This window comes from Chroicocephalus ridibundus, chromosome 8 (genome assembly GCF_963924245.1).
Source record: "Chroicocephalus ridibundus chromosome 8, bChrRid1.1, whole genome shotgun sequence".
NCBI lineage: Eukaryota > Metazoa > Chordata > Aves > Charadriiformes > Laridae > Chroicocephalus > Chroicocephalus ridibundus.
In genome coordinates, this window is record NC_086291.1 from 47,348,234 (window position 1) to 47,364,727 (window position 16,494).

Consider the following 16,494-nt stretch of genomic DNA (forward strand, 5'->3'; position numbering starts at 1 on the left):
CGGGGATGTTATCGGCTCCCTTCAGTGGCAGGGGAATGTATGATCTCCTTTGGAATCATAACCCAGAATGAGAGATGCAGGTCCCTCAGAATGGACAGCACTTACAAGTGAAAGATGTGAAATCTAACCTGGCAAGAGATTTCTCCCCAACAGGTAGTAGATGATGTTGATTGATTTCAGTTACTAATTTGTGGTCTGTAAACATGAAACAAGCCAATTTGTTGACGATATTTTGAGAGTCTTTAGAGGAAAGAAAACTAATTAGATTATTGATCTGTACATATGTGTAGACATGCCTGAATAGTTCCCTTGCAGACATCTTTCTCTCTTTGTCACTTTCCTGTCCTTGAGGTCTTGCGGTAAGGTTTTAGGGCCGTGGTTTCCTTTCCCTCTTCAGACTTTATCACCTGGTGGAGTTCCATTGGTTTATTGTCCAACGTGCTCCCTGTTTTTCAGTGCTCATGTTTTCTGACCAGTTTAACCTACAGTTGGGACAGAGAACTTCAGCTCTTTAGGGAGCTTTTGCAGAAACATAATGGTTTGGAGTTGGTGAATTTTTGTGTCACTATCAGTAAACAGCTTGTTTTATGCCTCTTCACAGAGCCCAGGGCAGTATTATTTTAAACCCATGATGAAAGAGTTTCGCTTTGAGCCATCATCACAAATGATTGAAGTGCAGGAAGGACAGAATCTTAAAATCCGGATAACTGGTTACAGAACAGCTTACAGGTCAGTAGAGCTGAAATGCTGTGCAAAATGCTGTGTACTGTATCAGGGTGCATTATGCAAAATGTGTGTTTTTTCCTGATACACCTCTGTTCTGAAGGTTTGGAGGGTACTCTTGAAGGCACAAATAACTTTATTATGCTGTGTATAAGTACTTTTTAGCCTTTTCTCATGCATGTGGCTAAGCCTAGATGGCAGGACTGTAAGGAGAAACATTGCTATGAAAACACTGTGTCAGTGGCACTGGAAGTGGCTTGTACCTATGTCCAGTGGGACAGGAGAGGATGGTAGACCAATTCAGGTATCTGACTTCAAGATCCTTCCTTTCCGTGCCCTCAGGGGTAAGTGCCACTGTTCATGGAGGTCAGGGAACTTGGATTCCTAAAGTTGTGCTCTGAACTGCAGTTAATTCTAATGCTTTAAACAGTTATACATTATAAATTCCCTTTTTCTTCTTCATGCTATGCTAAAAATATTGAGTATTTTTTCCATCAGTTATAACAACAAAGTGTCTTTAAAATATGTGTTAAACCGGCATCTGCACATGTGTAGCCATTGTTTCTCTTTATACCTCTAGCTGTTATGGCACAGTTTCTTCTTTAAATGGCGAGCCTGAGCAGGGAGTCTCAGTAGAAGCTGTGGGGCAGAAGGATTGTAGTATCTATGGAGAAGACACGATAACTGATGAAGAGGGCAAATTCAGGCTACGTGGCCTTCTGGTAAGGATTAGAATGCTCTGTGTCGTTTACTGTGATATTATCTGTGATAATGGAGCAATAAAATGTGTTTTATAAATTAGCTACTGATTGCATTTCCCATCACGTTTGCTAGCTCAGATTCCCTTGAGTCTCTCTGTGTTACGCTGTCTTGTAGTGAACATTCATTCTAGTAAAGGGGGAAAAAACTTCTAGTGTAAGTCTGTGGAACTTGCTGCCAGTATACTGTAGTGGCCTCCCACAAACACTGAACGGTGACATGACATGACATGAGCCTCCGGTCAACGTACTGAAGGTGTCCAACAGGCGTTCAGCAGTCTTCAGGTGTTAGAGTAGGGAATTTTCTTAGGCAAAAGAATTTGGGGAAGCATTTTGTTTCTCTTGTGAAAATGCTGTGACAGTGTATTTTTAGCAGGATATTGGGTGTATGTATGATGTTCACTGTACAGCATGTATGTGAAGTATGCTGTTTTGCAGGAAATATGGAAGCTGAATTTCTGGGCCCACAATGTGTGGAGTAAGCAATTATGCTGGAGTAGAAAGTAGTATTTGATCAGGTTTTAATCCTGTTTAATGTATTTTCTTTCTAGATAAAACACTTAAGAGCAGAAGATTTCTTTTAATACCGTAATGTAATAAACTAGTGAAAATTCTGTGATAGACCTTTTGTATTTGGTGGCAGTAAACACCCCTAGTGGTGTTATTGAGTTAAATTTTCTATTTGGGGTAAGGAAAACTTTAACTGGATACAGTTAGATCTGTTTGGGTGGTGTATCTGAAATGGAATCTCTTACTGTCTTCTAAAATACAAGTACGTATTATTCAGTGTTGGAATTTATCATTGGATGTTGCTTTTAGCCTGGTTGTGTGTATCACGTCCAACTCAAAGCTGAAGGCAATGATCACATTGAAAGAGCTTTACCACAGCATCGTGCAATTGAGGTAATTTTTTCTTTTCTTGTAGTATCACTTAAATATAAGATGCATCTGTCTAGGTGTTACATCTGTTCCATCAACAGCAATGTAATTGAATGCCTTCTGTTTAGAAAAGCAGCTTTCAGCAAGTTAGCTTCCTAAACACGGGCCCCATAATGTGTGTCAGCACCATAGCTTAAAACTGAATTAAGATAAAGCCCAAACAGTAAACAAGTGAAAAGGATTCTTTGCCAGTCACAAAAGTTATACATCAAGAAATGAGAGAATAAATGTATAGAATACCTTTCAGCATTTCTTCATGATGTGGAACAAAGCATTAACGATTTGAGGATGTCATAAATTGTCATATTATGCCATCTTCTTATTTAGTTGTTGATTGATAGATAGATTTTGGTCCGCTTTATTTGGTCCAAATCCTGCAGTCTTGATGTAGATGAATTTGTCATTCAGACTAGCAAATCTTTATAAAGTGTAATAATAACTTCGAATTGAAAACTGTTGAAATCTTGCTAAATATTCCTCCATCCTTACAGATTTAGATTAGCACCTTGCGTTTATCTGTTGTCATCTAGCAAAGGTTAATTAGCCTTTGTTAGTTGTCTGGAACTTTTCAGTGGGAGGTGGTCATTATTTGAGCTCAGACACAGGCCTGACCAGAGTGCCCTCCATTGCAGGAAAACAGAAGGGCAGAAATCTTTCAAGTCCTTAAAGTCTTCTTGCTAAGAGTGCTTGCTCGTTGGGAAGGGAAGAGAATGACAACCTAAAGTCCAGAAAATCGTATGAAGGTTATGTACTGCAATTGACAGCTGTGTGCAGTAGCTTGTACTAATTGTATCCTGGCTAGCCTGTCATTTTCTCCAGGAGAGAGAAGTGTTTGAAAAACACTTGCAGGAAAAATCTACAGCCTTAGTGGCACCAGACTGTTGAGATGGCACCTGGCCGAACCCTAACCTGTTACCATAGTTGTTATTTGAGTAAATGTCTTTCCTTACTCTGGTCAGGGTTCAGACTAAGAAACACAAATGTTTGTATTTTAAACAATTTTGAAGAATATGAAGTTATGTATTTTGGAAGTAGGTTATATTACGATATGAACATATTCCTCATTACTCAACTATATAAACATCCTAGCATAGTAATATGCATCTCTCGGCAGAGATGCAAAATACTGAGACCAATGTTCAGACATCAGGCAGTCCTGTGTATGTAACTCAGCCTCTCCCAAAATAACGCATGCTTTTGGTACCACCTCCATTTTTAGTTTAACTTAATGCCATCAGCCGTGTGCTGGTAATGCACCGGTCTGTAAATGTGAACTGTGCACTCTGGAGGAAAGGTACTTGCAATTGGAAAGCCTTCAAGTTTCCATGTTGTTAGTATAGAACAAAATTCTCATTTAAAATTATGAGCAGTATTTGTGTTGCGCTAACTGTCCTCTGTTAACTGTTCCTCTGTTGGTAAAAACATCACTGTGTTTTATGTTGCAGGTTGGGAACAGTGACATTGATGATGTTAATATTATAGCATTCCGGCAAATTAATCAATTTGATTTAAGTGGAAATGTAATTACATCTTCTGAATATCTCTCCACATTATGTGTAAGTTCAAGCCTTTCATCTTTGTCAAGTGTATTTGCTATTGGTTTCCCAGTATTTTTTGCAGGGTCACTGGAAATTGTTCAGTAGCCAGAGCACACATTTTAATTCAAATTATGACTAATACTTCAATATAGGTGAATTTGAATACTGCATAGAGTTAAGATTCTAGTGTTCCTCACTCCTTTGCTTTAATGTTTCCATTTTTCATGGAAGTATGTTTAAGAAATACTATCTCAGGTTGGCCTGTACATTTCTGGGTCTGCTTCCCTGATTAGGGATACCCTATCCATAGGGAAAGCAAAACACCAGGGGTGAATTAAGTCCTCTATATCAGAGAATTGCATTAATTCCTGAAATACCTGGAATTCTTGACATGCCTGTCTGCTAGCAAGAAGATACCATGTGAATGCAACGATACCATACGACACATGAATTTAAAAGTATGGTTAGAAGAGAGTATGAGACAAATAGTAAAGCTGAAATTTTCAAAATTCAAAAGGCTGCATTGTAATCTGAAAAAAATACTTGCTAGACACCTGTGATCCTTTTGGCTTAGTGCAAATGCTGGAAGTATCTGCAAGTGGTGTTGGTGTGATCAGAATTACAGTACCAATTCTCAGGTTTAAAACCTTCTTGAAATGTTACCTACAAATATAAATGCAGTGCCTGGATTTCTTTCAGACTAGTCTGTTATGCATCTCACCTGCCAAGATCTCATTGCTAAGCTGTTGGGTTTTTTTGGGAGACATCCAGAGTATCCAACGTTCAGAGCAGGTGTGAAGGGAAAATGTATCACCTTACTGAAGAGCACCTGAGCAAGCTTCCAGTCTTTCTGGGGAAATTTAGACACTTGCAGTTCAACCGAAGCAAATAGGAATTGATATCAAAATGTAGTTACGTGGAATTTATCCCAGCTTGTACCTGTTTCATACGAGGTTGGGTCTTGCATTGCATGTAATGCACTTGCGCTGTTGATGGGTGCATATCATCACCCTTGCTTTCCAGGCAGAAATTTTTGTCTTTGGAAGATGTGCTAAGATTTGATACAGGCACAAGTGAGTGGTTTTGTGACTTGAGTCTGGTCCCTTCTGGTTGCGTGGGCTTGATGAAACAACTGGAAATGCTCTGGTGTGCTGTGATTGGAGTTGCAACGGGGGCAGCGCTGGGCGCAATCAATGAGAATTTAGTCGGGCTGCATGTGCAAGGAGAGCCAAGTCTTGGCAAATATCTAATCCAGAGGTTTAAAGCAATGGTATAGATGCTAGAAGGCTGCTTCAGAGTCCACAGAAACCATCACTTTCCTTACTGTGTCCTATGGAGGAGGCACGGTGGCTCATAAACATTTGTGTGTACAGGCAGCCTCATGTAAAGGGGTGCTGCTGCCCCTGCCAGCCTTATTCAACTATGGTACAACCTTCTTTTAATTGTGCTGTTTTCTGAGCAAACTGTATTTGCTGAGGACTTCAGGCCTGTTCTGTAGCTTGAGGATGTCTAGCTTGTTAAATAAGTGTAGAAAAATTGAAATAAAGCAAAATGAGCCTATTGGAGAAATAGAAGCAACCCCCAGCTGCATATTCCTGTGAAACTGCTGGGATTATTTAAAAGAATTACTCAGTTCTGGTTGATGCACAGCACAGACTGCCTTTAATACACTAGATGCGTGAAAATGTCAGACATCAGTTGTTCCTAAATTATTTCAAGTTCTGTAAAAAGACTGTGTCTGTGACTTCATGTCCCAGGTTAGAGCAATTCCTGGTGTTCTTCCTTAACAACTTTCTGTTTATAAAACACACGATGAATTTTGAACTGCTTTTGTCCCTTAAAATGTGGCATGTCTTCAATATCTTGTGGTGCAGGCTCAGAAATACCTGGTTTGTCCTTTCTTCTTTCCCTCACAGGTGAAGCTCTACAAAAGTGAAAATCTTGACAACCCAATTCATACAGTCAACTTAGGCCTATCCCTGTTTTTCCATTTCCCACCGCTACTGCGAGATGGAGAGGTAAGAATATTGCTGAATAATTAGCTTAGCTCACTTTAGTTTTTTTTTTTGTAAGGATACTGAAGTGTTATTTCTGGTGTGCCTGCAGTACTGTATTCATGATGAAGTGACCAGTGTCTCAGAAGATTTAAAGCCTGTTAAATGGACTTTTGCCTTTAAATTTAATTTTTTCTCAGATTGCTACTGATGCTGTAGACTGAGTGTATCTTTTACCCACAGAATTACGTCGTGCTTCTGGATTCTACGTTGTCTAAATCACAGTATGACTACACCCTGCCTCAAGTTTCATTCACTGCTATTGGATATCATAAACACATTACACTGATCTTTAGTCCCACTGTAAGTACAAAATACTTAACTTTTCAAGAGTGCACCTTGAGAGCAATGCCTGGTAGTATAGCCTGAATATATTTTGTGGTTTTGGCCAAAGTATCTGTTAATCTAAATGTAAAGAGGTTTATGAGCAACATTAAAATGACAATGAATTTGGATTTGGCCACATTTAAGGCATCAGGCAGGGATGTAATAACCTGGTATTTTATGGGAGGTGGGTAAGGAGTTCAAGAAGGAGTTGTAGCTGTGACTCTAACTGAAAGGTTGCAGTAACTGAAGGGCTGAAGGAGAAAGAAGGGATTGTTGTCAGAATTCCTTTAAAGATTTCTGTGTATGTGAAAGAAGTATTACCAGGCCAAAAAGAGAGCTTTAGTTATTGGACCTGAGGGAGAGGGTATAGCAGAGGGGATCTCAAACTAGCATTTCCTTTGAGAGAGAGGTGTCTCTTTGCACTTCTGAACAGTGCAGTTAATTTAGTGACGTGTTCATTCTGTAATACTTAAATGATCTATTTTTTTTCCTCCATCGCTGCATGTTCAGGTGCCAGTGAAACATAAGGGAAACAGGAAATGGCAGTTGTAAATGAAGGGTGCAGATGTGCTTGAAAGGTGTTGTGCTAGTAAGGTTGCTGTAGTGTTACCATTGGGATCAGAGGTTTGGGCAGCATGTGACAGGTAAATCAAAGCACACCAGGTTGACTATAAAGCGGAGACTGACCATCAGTGAATTAGCTTTAAAAAACAGCAAACCCCAGGAAGAAGGCAATAGGTGAATGAATCTGATCAAGGAGACTGCTTTGAAGTTGAAGGTGAGGTAAATCTTAGAGCAGTACTTAGCAGGAAGTCAGATGGGAAGGGCTGGACGTGCCACATGATCCTATTGCTGATGGTGCTTAATGCTGAGGGATTTCATAGTCGAAATAACTGTTAAAAGAAAAAAAATATCCATGGTCCTCATTGTTTTCAGAGAAAGCTGCCTGAACAAGATATTGCCCAAGGATCTTACATTGCGTTACCACTGACGCTGCTTCTGTTGTTGGCTGGTTACAACCACGATAAGGTAGGTCATGGAGTTTTTTGTCTTATCCAAATATTATTGTCCTATCAATGAATACTGTGTAGTGTGTTAAGTGAGGGTTTGTTGAGGTGGTTATCCAGGCAGAGATGCAGTCAGCAGTCACCTTATGTTACACATTTTAAGAAAAGCCACAATTTACACAAGTTTTTGGGCAATTACCTTCCTTTAAAAAAAATTAGCGTGGGGGTGAGTTCCCGTGCTGTTTCTGAATTTTGTCTTCTCATTTGATGGCTCTGGGAAAAAAATGCAATGTATCATAATTCAAATTCATACTTAAATAGCCAGACCCAGTTATAATAGGAATGAAAATAATTATTTTATTGGCTTCAGGAACAATCAGACTGGAAAAAAACCTAGCAGGTCATTGAGTCTGGTTTCTTTAGCTTTACTCCCTCCCTTGTGAAAAGGTCTCAAGAGGAATATAACTACCTACTATGTAACCCCCTCTGTTAACAAGCCGTGCTCTTCTAGTCTTCTCTGATACGACTGGATTTCTGTTTTGCTGATAAGAGAAATTTGTCTGTACAGTTTGATTTCCTCTTAAACGTGGGTAAGACAGCACAGAATATGGGATTCTCCAGGATTTTCTACAATGTCACTGAAAGTGTCTCCGCTGAAAATAGCGGTCATTGTCAAGACTTAGGACTCAAACTGCTGTTCTTGGCTAGATGACTGCAGGAAAAAAAGTTACTGACAAACATTTTATTTTTTGATTATCAGAAATTCCCAGAAGTTTGGTTTGATTCCTTCCCAAGATTTGCTGACATTTTCTGATCTCTTTGTAGATGTGCCATTTATGCGATAGAATCTATTTGTTTGGGGATACATATGTCTAAAGAATGTTACCATTTAGACCTTACATTTCATTGTAATCACAAGCTGCTTCCCCCCTTTATTTTTTTTTTTTTTTTTGCCCAGCTTATTCCCTTATTGCTACAGCTGACAACACGACTGCAAGGAGTACGTGCTCTTGGACAGACAGGTTCTGACATGGGTGGCTCAGAGGATGCAAAGAGACAAACGAAAAAACAGAAGACAAGACGGACGTGAGATAAAAGGAATGATTGCATGAAGTGGTGCTCTGTCAAACTGGAGCCTGAGGAGGCAAAGCCACTAAAATGCATTTTTGTTGAATTTGCAAACTTTACATTTTTGTTGTTGCTACGTGAGCGCCGTTTGTCACACTAGCTCCATTTTGGTTGTAAATTTTCTATGGAGTCTGTGTTGTAAAGTAATGAAATGAATGCCTCTGTTGTCACTGTGAGTGCATCTCCCATACTTGAAGACCATTAATGAATTTTTTTTCTCTTCGGTGAAACAGGTCATGCTGTCTTCCCTAATGATTTGTAAAAGCAGTGGTAATAGACTGCTTGACTCCACTTTCAGTCTCTAGATTTTGGGATCATTTTCCCTTACCTTTTGAAATACCCATTTACAGAAGTAGCACATAAGGGTTTTACTAAATCGGTGGTGCTTGAAACAAAGTTTTGGGGGACATACATGAGCTGGTGAATTATGTCTTTGGCACTTCCAGTTCAGCAGCTTGATTGAAGAGTCTGTCATCTGCACAGCTGTGATTTCAGATCTTACCCAATGATTATGTTATCTTTGATTAAAATCAGGTTTTTGCCTGATGAAGACAAATTCTTAATGTCAGGTAAGGCTAGTTGTTAATGTCAGGTAGGTTCTGTTGATCCTACTGCAAAAGCAGTGTATAAATTTCAGTTTCATATACAGTGTGATCTCTTTAGTCCTCCAGCATTCCTGAATGGCTCCAGCTGGTTGTACTGTTTTTTCCAAAGCTGTACTGTGTTGTCAGTGATACCCGTGTGGCTGTCACATCTCCTGCTTGGCCCATGTGCAGCCTTTTTGCCACTTGATTGATTTATTTATTTTTTTACTTTACTTTAAGAAATACGAGCTTTTCAAAATCTTCAATGTGTACAGTCCTGATAATGTAGTCTGTAATAAATAACTGTTTCTTACAGGCTATCTTTCGATTCTTGTTTGAAGCAGACAGTTGGACATACACAGTTTAAATGTTAATGGGGCTTTTTATTGACAAATAGTATAAAGGTTAATAGAGCTTTTGAAAGATGCACATAAATGCCTACAAATATTGCAAAGACATTGGTACTGCCAGTAAGTGGCAATGTTTCTCTTTTATAGTACTTGAAATAAAGTCCCTTAACATTTAAATATTTAAGCTTACAAACCCCACCATTCTTAGAAATTTGGATGCTAAAGGTTTTATGCTATTTTTTTGGTGTTTTGCATTAGTTTGGGCCTAAATAATTAAAACCTAATTTGGTGATCATTCTCTCTCTCTGAGGGAAATTCTATCAAGATCATAATAAAAATGAAGAATGTCGAAAAAGCATATACGTAGGAAGTTTGAGATGAAGCTCTAATAAAATATCATGCTCTCTACTTAATGACCTTGAATTTTATATTGCTGTGATGAAATATATGGGGAAAAAACAAAGTGTTGTAAGACTTATAATAAATTGTATATTTTCAATATATCTTTATTTTAAGCTGGTGAATGTAATGAAAGGCATTGCTACTTTGGGGGAATGTATGAGGAAGAAATGCACGTGTCCATGTGCCTTGAGGGGACTACCAGATATTCTGACCTCTGAACTGTGGGACTTGCTCTGATGATTGACCTTAAACATTGAAAATGCTGTTAATAAAAAGAGAAATTAAAAAAAAAAGAAATAAAAAAAATCAATGCTTGCTAATTTAATGCTTGCCTCTGAACCTAGGGCTTGCCCATTGTCTCTTCTTAAAATTTTCTTTTCTTTGCGCCTTCTGCAACACATCGGTGGTCTGCTTGCTTCCAGCCCTGTGTTTGAGGTTTATTCTGCTTTTGAAGTGTTTATTCCGCTTTTGAAGTGTTTATTCCTAACAAAAACTATAGCTTGCCGTTTCTCACTTGGCAGAGAAGTCATGGTGCTCTGTGAGAACACAGGCAAAACTAATGCATGAGATAGATAATTTTCTAAAGCAGAGCTGACATACTAAATGTCAAGAAATGAGTATCTCCAATTATATTTAGAAACCAATAATCAGACACAGGGACACAAGCAGAAAAATCAGTGATGCGGTCTCTCAAATCCCCAGAGCCACGTGCGTACAGCGAGGATAGTCTGAGGTCTGTGCACACTGGCCATGAACAGTCTGACCGGGGCACAGCGAGGGAATATTTGTATGAACATGGTGGTCTGCATGGGCAAACTCCTCCTGCTCAGCCCAGGTACCCGGGCGGTACCTGGCACCTCTGGAACCTGCAGAGCCCTTCACCCACAGCCCTGGGGCGGTGACAGCTGTGCTTTGTTGGTATGATAGAGCACGTAGCTCTGGAGGCTCTCCTTCAGACAGCGTTACAGTGCTTTTCAGTGCAGAAATGGTGAATTCGCTTTAGGATTACCTTCCGTACTCTTCTGAGTTGAATATTTAGGTATCATTTGCTCTGCATATCTAAGGTTTGCAATTGATTTTTTTGCTCTTAAAACCAAGGCTTCAGTACCAATTGGACTGGCCTTTTCAGTATTTCCTGTTGAAAATGTCAGTTAAAGCTGTTTGTTGCATTTTTAATTGATTTATGTTAATACAGTGACTAAATGCAGAATGGGACTAACATTTAGGTGTTAGTCTACTAGAAAACATTCAAGGCTCCGTGTTTACTATGTTTTGCAGGCACAGTAGTGAAAGAGTGATTAATTCATTTGCTTGGTGAACTAAATATGGACAAATGGCTGAATTCTGCTGGAAATGAGAGTAACGCCCTCTGGATAAAGGTGACATTGCACGTTACTTGATTTTTCTATTGAAAGCAACGATGAATATTACATATATTTGGTTGGCTCATCAGTGATGCACAGAATTCTATTGTTTAAGAATGAAATGGATCATTAGTATTGAATTTTACAATTTCTTTATAGATGGTTCAGCTTAGTTTCTAAAGCATCATCTTTATTAGATGGCTGTCAGACTCCAAGAATAAGTGTTTTTGATGCATAAGCAACAATGTTGTTAAATAAAGATACAGCAATTTAAAAAAACAATGTGCTTAAAAGCAAGAAAGCAAATACTTAAAGCAGAGAAATAAGTGTTCTCAGCAAGGGTGGAGAAGCACAGGTTTCTTAATAGTCTTAAATTTATTTTTAAAATCTAAATTTCAGTATTTGCTGAGCTGCACTCTAATGTGAGATACATCGTTGTATGAATCAGACTCTTGGGGCTAAGTGTTCATTTGTTTTTCATAATTATGAACATGTAGGGGTAAAATGATAATGTAGTGTGAGATTGGGTCTGTAGATCTCTGGGGCTGCACAGGGGCTGAAGTACCCAACGTGCCAGCCAGCTCAGTGCTTCCCTTCCTACGGAGGATGGGATTGCAGGAGGAAATCTCTAAAATGAATGTCACTGCAGAATTAGCAGCACATAAAATGTGCTGATACACTGACCAAGGCTCCCAGCCTCCTACCAGGTTACTTTTTACATAGCAGACTAGCTGTGGTCCTTGCCAACTTCTCTAACTCACCAAAGAAAGAAAGAAAGTAAAGAAAATTAATTCACTCAAGGCTGACAGCAAACACGCTATCCGTACTGATACGGCAGTTCAATACTATGGTGCTAACCTTAGATATTTTGCTTTCTATCAACAAATATGTCTATACGGTGAAAATTAGAAGGCAATGCTGTGGACCTTCAGCATCACCCATCTGGGATCACAACTTGATTCCTGCTGCTGTTCTTCCTCGTGTGAGCTTTGTTCTTCAGAAGCTCAAAGTGCAACTGTAGAATTAGCGATTTTAATAAGTGATGAGTACCCTTCTCAACCCTGTGCTGAGGAAACGTGGACTAAACACTGAGGCTTTTGAAGGTAAGATGGCTTTGAAAATCCTACTAGACATCTAAGTAACTGACTTATCCAGAAAAGCTGAGGTTGAATGTGGAATTGAACCTCGAGATGACTGATGTCTAATTTTCCTCCTATTCAGTATTCCCTACTTTGTATGGTATCTGTATTTCTATTTTTTTCCAGTCTGAAAGTAATTTAAATTGGGCTTCTTGCAAAGCTAGATGCAATAAAATGAGTGATGTAGAAAAGGCCTGAAAGGCAGCAAATTTCCTGAGCTGAGCACAACAGCACTGGCTCAAATCGCACCAAGCAGTGGGTTCATGTTATGTGTGGTAGTGTGGTAAGACATTTTTTTCCTTGCAGATAGATTGGTGGCTTTAGAAAATCTCTGAACCTCTCTAAAAATCCAGTAAATCTATTTCTGGTGTATTATCAACTAATGCCAGAACTCTGTAATTTATTTTTTTTTACTTTTAAAAGAACACCAATGAGTTTGGTCGCTGTCATTCAGTCATTTATTTAAACCTGGAACAGGCCCATACGTCCTTGTACAAATGAAGAGCAGCTCTACACTAATTAGCATTCCCTGAGCCTTCATGGATTATTATTAGCAAGTGCAGCTTTTTCCCCTTGAATGTTTTACAGAGCTTTTGTGAGCTTTTTACATCAGCTAGCTTGTCCTTTCAATTTTCTATTATACCTTTTGTAATTGCTTTCTGTCTATATTTGATATGTTGTTGCTTTACGCCAGTAACTTCCACCATCACTTTTAACTGTTCGCTATTACTGGCATCAGCATGATTGCATTATTTACTCTGTTTGCTTTAAATATCACTTTTTCCTTGGTCTCCCCCCCTCCTCTCTCACCATCTTTCTGGGAATATTTGAGTTTAGTAATATGATGCTGTCTGAAGTCTTATTTGTTACCTTCATAGCCTAAGACCATGATTACTTTAAGCCCAATGATATATTATCGTAAGGCACTAAACACCCACCAGACCATTATTGAATTTATCATATCTAAGAGCTCAATAAACAGGGAAAGATAAACCTGGTTTTTACTGCCTGTGGAAGTCAGCAGGTTGATTCCTCCTTTAATTCTCATTTTTGTCAACACTAGAATAATTAAATCCCCATCACAAAGACTCTAGTTTCTTCACAGGTCTCTAATCACACTGACTATCTACACTTTTTTCCTTTTTTTAAAGCATAGGGTTGTGGTAAACTATCAACAAATTCCCACTCCAAGCTTTCCTACTCTTGGGCACAAAAGAAACTAACAGGGGCTTAAGTAAAACACATGCAAAGGAACTATTTTGTAGCTATGGTCTCTGGTGTTAGCTGCATTAAAGTGGTTTCTAGAGCAGTGATTAGGGAGCATGTTCATGAGCTCCGTTCTGTACCGTAGGGCTTGCTCCTTCCAGAAAGAGGGGATGGGATGCTGCCCAGGCCCTCCTCTCCCCTTTCTTCAATACCTGCGGTGTGTGACAGACGTGGATGATGTCTCTTAGCAGATGAAATCAAGAGTCCATGAAGTGCTCACCTGCCCAGGCCTTGTTTGTTTTCTGCTATGCAGCTGGGCCTGACAAAATTTAACCTGTGACTCCCAGCCCATCTGAAATCACCCCCTCGGTCACTAGGGGAGCAAAGCCCTTTATGTGCAGAGAGAAAAAATATTTTGTTTTGATAAGCATGGAAATTGGATGCAAACCTGCATACATTTAAATCAGAAATGGTTTCTCTTCTATTCTGCTCTCCAGCTGTAGGTACTATTACCCTGGAGGAGGCTTGGTGCTATTGTGGAGTACAAGGGACATTCTGTCATTTCTTCTGGCATAAGGGAAGGAAAGACCAATTTTAACTAGTAAGTATCAGCTCTGAAACAAGCTCTGTAAGGACTGTGAGCTTGTATTAATACGGATTCACGCAGCTATGTGTGCTCGTACAAAGCTCAGCCCAGCAGTGATGTCTCAAGTCATGGTGAGCGGATGTGGAATTGGTGATACACAGTAAAGTCGGAACTTCACAAAGTAAACAAGTTTTAAAAAACGTGTTCACATGTTGCTTTTCATGTTTATTGCTGTATAAATCTTATCTCTGTTTGTGTTTATATTTTTACTTCTCTCCTCAGTAAATGTTTACTTGCCTCTCTGTGGTCCATGTGTGAGAATGGAGTAAGTGACACTGTGGCGGTTCTGAGCAGCGAGCACTGGCTGAAGGATGGGAAATTAGACCATGAATTTCACTTTTTATAGTATGGATGGACTTTGTGAAGTGATGATTTTGCTTTCAATGCTTTTTATTTCTGGTGAGTGCCAGGGTACAGTATGACCAAAAAGAGATGTTGCTGCTTTGGGAATTAACTTTCACTTTTGTGTGTAACTTCCAGCCCTACGAGCCAGCACTTAGGTTCACGGAGGTTCAGATCCTGGGCTGAGACCCACATGTAGGGAGCAGTTCAGGTATTGTGGAAAAGACAAAACAAATTTATTTTCTCCCTTTCCACACGGCACATTACAGAACTACAGCACTGCAGAAGGGAGAAATAGACATACTACTGCTAATAATTATGTGAAATAACAACAAATACCCACAGATCTTGGGGCAGGATGGGGTGATTAATATCACCAGTACTGAATCTGATTTGCATGTACATCACAAAACCCTACATAAAAACACAAGAGATTTATCCTGTAGTTCATTAAACATGGATATTCAATAAATTTAATGACTTAATCTTGAGTGCAGGAATTTGTCCTTAGACAAATTAGACAGCTAGCTTATCCTTATTTGCTCACTTCCCCCCCCCCTCCTCATTATAAGAGTAAGGTGCTTCTAGAACGTGGTTAGCCCAGGGGCGATCGTCACCTTAGTTGGGTGCTCTGCTGTCCCACACTGACATTTTCCTAATCTTACGTTGACTTCTTATGACGCTTTGTCCAGTTTGCCCAAATCAGGGAAGTTTTGCCATGTGTTACAGCTGGAGAGCCGTACGTTTCAGCATTCCTGACTGACAGCTCACAAAGCAAGGTGGAAGTCATTGCAAAGGCCCTGGGGAGTGGGATGCTGAGGCAGGATGCTGCAGCAACGCTCACAGACACTTCAGTGGCAAGTCAGGTTGTCTGCCTCCTAATCCTGCCAGAGCCACTTCTCAGAGCAGAGTCGGGGGGAATCTATGCTTTGAAAATCAAGCAGTAGGAGCTACAATGAGAATATAATATTCATTATAAAATGAAAATCTCTGCTTCTGGTCCTTTAAACCTGCTACCACCTCTCCCTGCTGTGTCTTAAATATATAGAACAGATGATGATTTCATAAATGCTTTTCCTGCATCGACTGCCACAATGGCACTGGGTAGTCAAACACCTATTACCAGGCTGCAAGCATGAACCCTCTGGAAGACTGAGACTATGCCCCAGCAAAATGTTTGTTGTGTAGGTCCAGGCTCAGATGTGGACTTGTGTGTAAATACAGCTTCAGTATTTAGGTATGTTTCTGTTGCACTTTACTATGTAGACAGATTTTCTACAGCAAAAAATGCAAAATACTGAAAAAGCTCAGCTTTTCAATAAAGATGGCCTACACAGTTAGAAGGCTTCCTCTTTGTTATAGTCTTCAGTCATTTACATATCAGCTGAATAAATATGGAAAGGAAGTGACAGAGAAGATAAAAGACAATGCAAACATATTTGGCTATTTAGCTTTAATTCCTCATTGTGCTGGGTAACTTTTCTTTTCTCCGTCAAACTAATTAGCAAAAAACTCCATCCATAAAGCTCTGCCTGAGCTTATTGCTAGGTCAATGAGCCTCTGTTCTTTCTGGTAGTAAATGCTGTCTGTGATTATTGCATTCATTAATTTTTATATAGGAAATAATACCTCTGCCTTGATCTGTGTAAACACATAGATTTCTGTTCCAAATCAAACTTCCTCCGTACTGTGTGCTGTTGCTGGGAGGGAAGCAGAGAGCTAATACAGTGTCAAATCAAGTTAAAGAATGCGATTTCATAAAAATAACCAATGGTAGTTAGTGCTTATTATATTATGCAAGGTAAACTGGGGCAGACAAGTTGCATTGGTTACATATTGGGTGATTCGTAACTCTGAAAACGAAACACTCGGTATGTCCTGACTGCAGACACGGATGTGCTCTTAGACAGCTGATCTCTCTTCTCTACACTCAAGGTAACAGCATTAGATGAGGCTGGACAATGATCTGCATTCACTGGTCATAACC

At 39.5% G+C, this 16,494-nt stretch overlaps 1 protein-coding gene and 1 long non-coding RNA gene across 2 annotated transcripts in view; both read left to right on the forward strand.

Moving 5' to 3' along the window:
- Window positions 1-10,122, forward strand: part of LOC134520155 (BOS complex subunit NOMO1) — a 30,484-nt gene extending 20,362 nt beyond the window's left edge. The window contains exons 24-31 of the mRNA XM_063345165.1: window positions 602-729; window positions 1,304-1,445; window positions 2,301-2,384; window positions 3,866-3,976; window positions 5,875-5,976; window positions 6,196-6,315; window positions 7,276-7,368; window positions 8,305-10,122. Coding sequence (XP_063201235.1) covers window positions 602-729; window positions 1,304-1,445; window positions 2,301-2,384; window positions 3,866-3,976; window positions 5,875-5,976; window positions 6,196-6,315; window positions 7,276-7,368; window positions 8,305-8,436 — 912 coding nt within the window. The 3' untranslated portion in view covers window positions 8,437-10,122. The remainder of the gene's footprint in view (window positions 1-601; window positions 730-1,303; window positions 1,446-2,300; window positions 2,385-3,865; window positions 3,977-5,874; window positions 5,977-6,195; window positions 6,316-7,275; window positions 7,369-8,304) is intronic.
- A 753-nt stretch (window positions 10,123-10,875) lies between these two features.
- LOC134520157 (uncharacterized) lies at window positions 10,876-15,417 on the forward strand. Its single transcript, XR_010072369.1, has 4 exons — window positions 10,876-11,189; window positions 12,084-12,277; window positions 14,017-14,120; window positions 14,388-15,417. It is a non-coding gene; the product is annotated as an uncharacterized LOC134520157 (long non-coding RNA).
- Window positions 15,418-16,494: the final 1,077 nt, after the last annotated feature.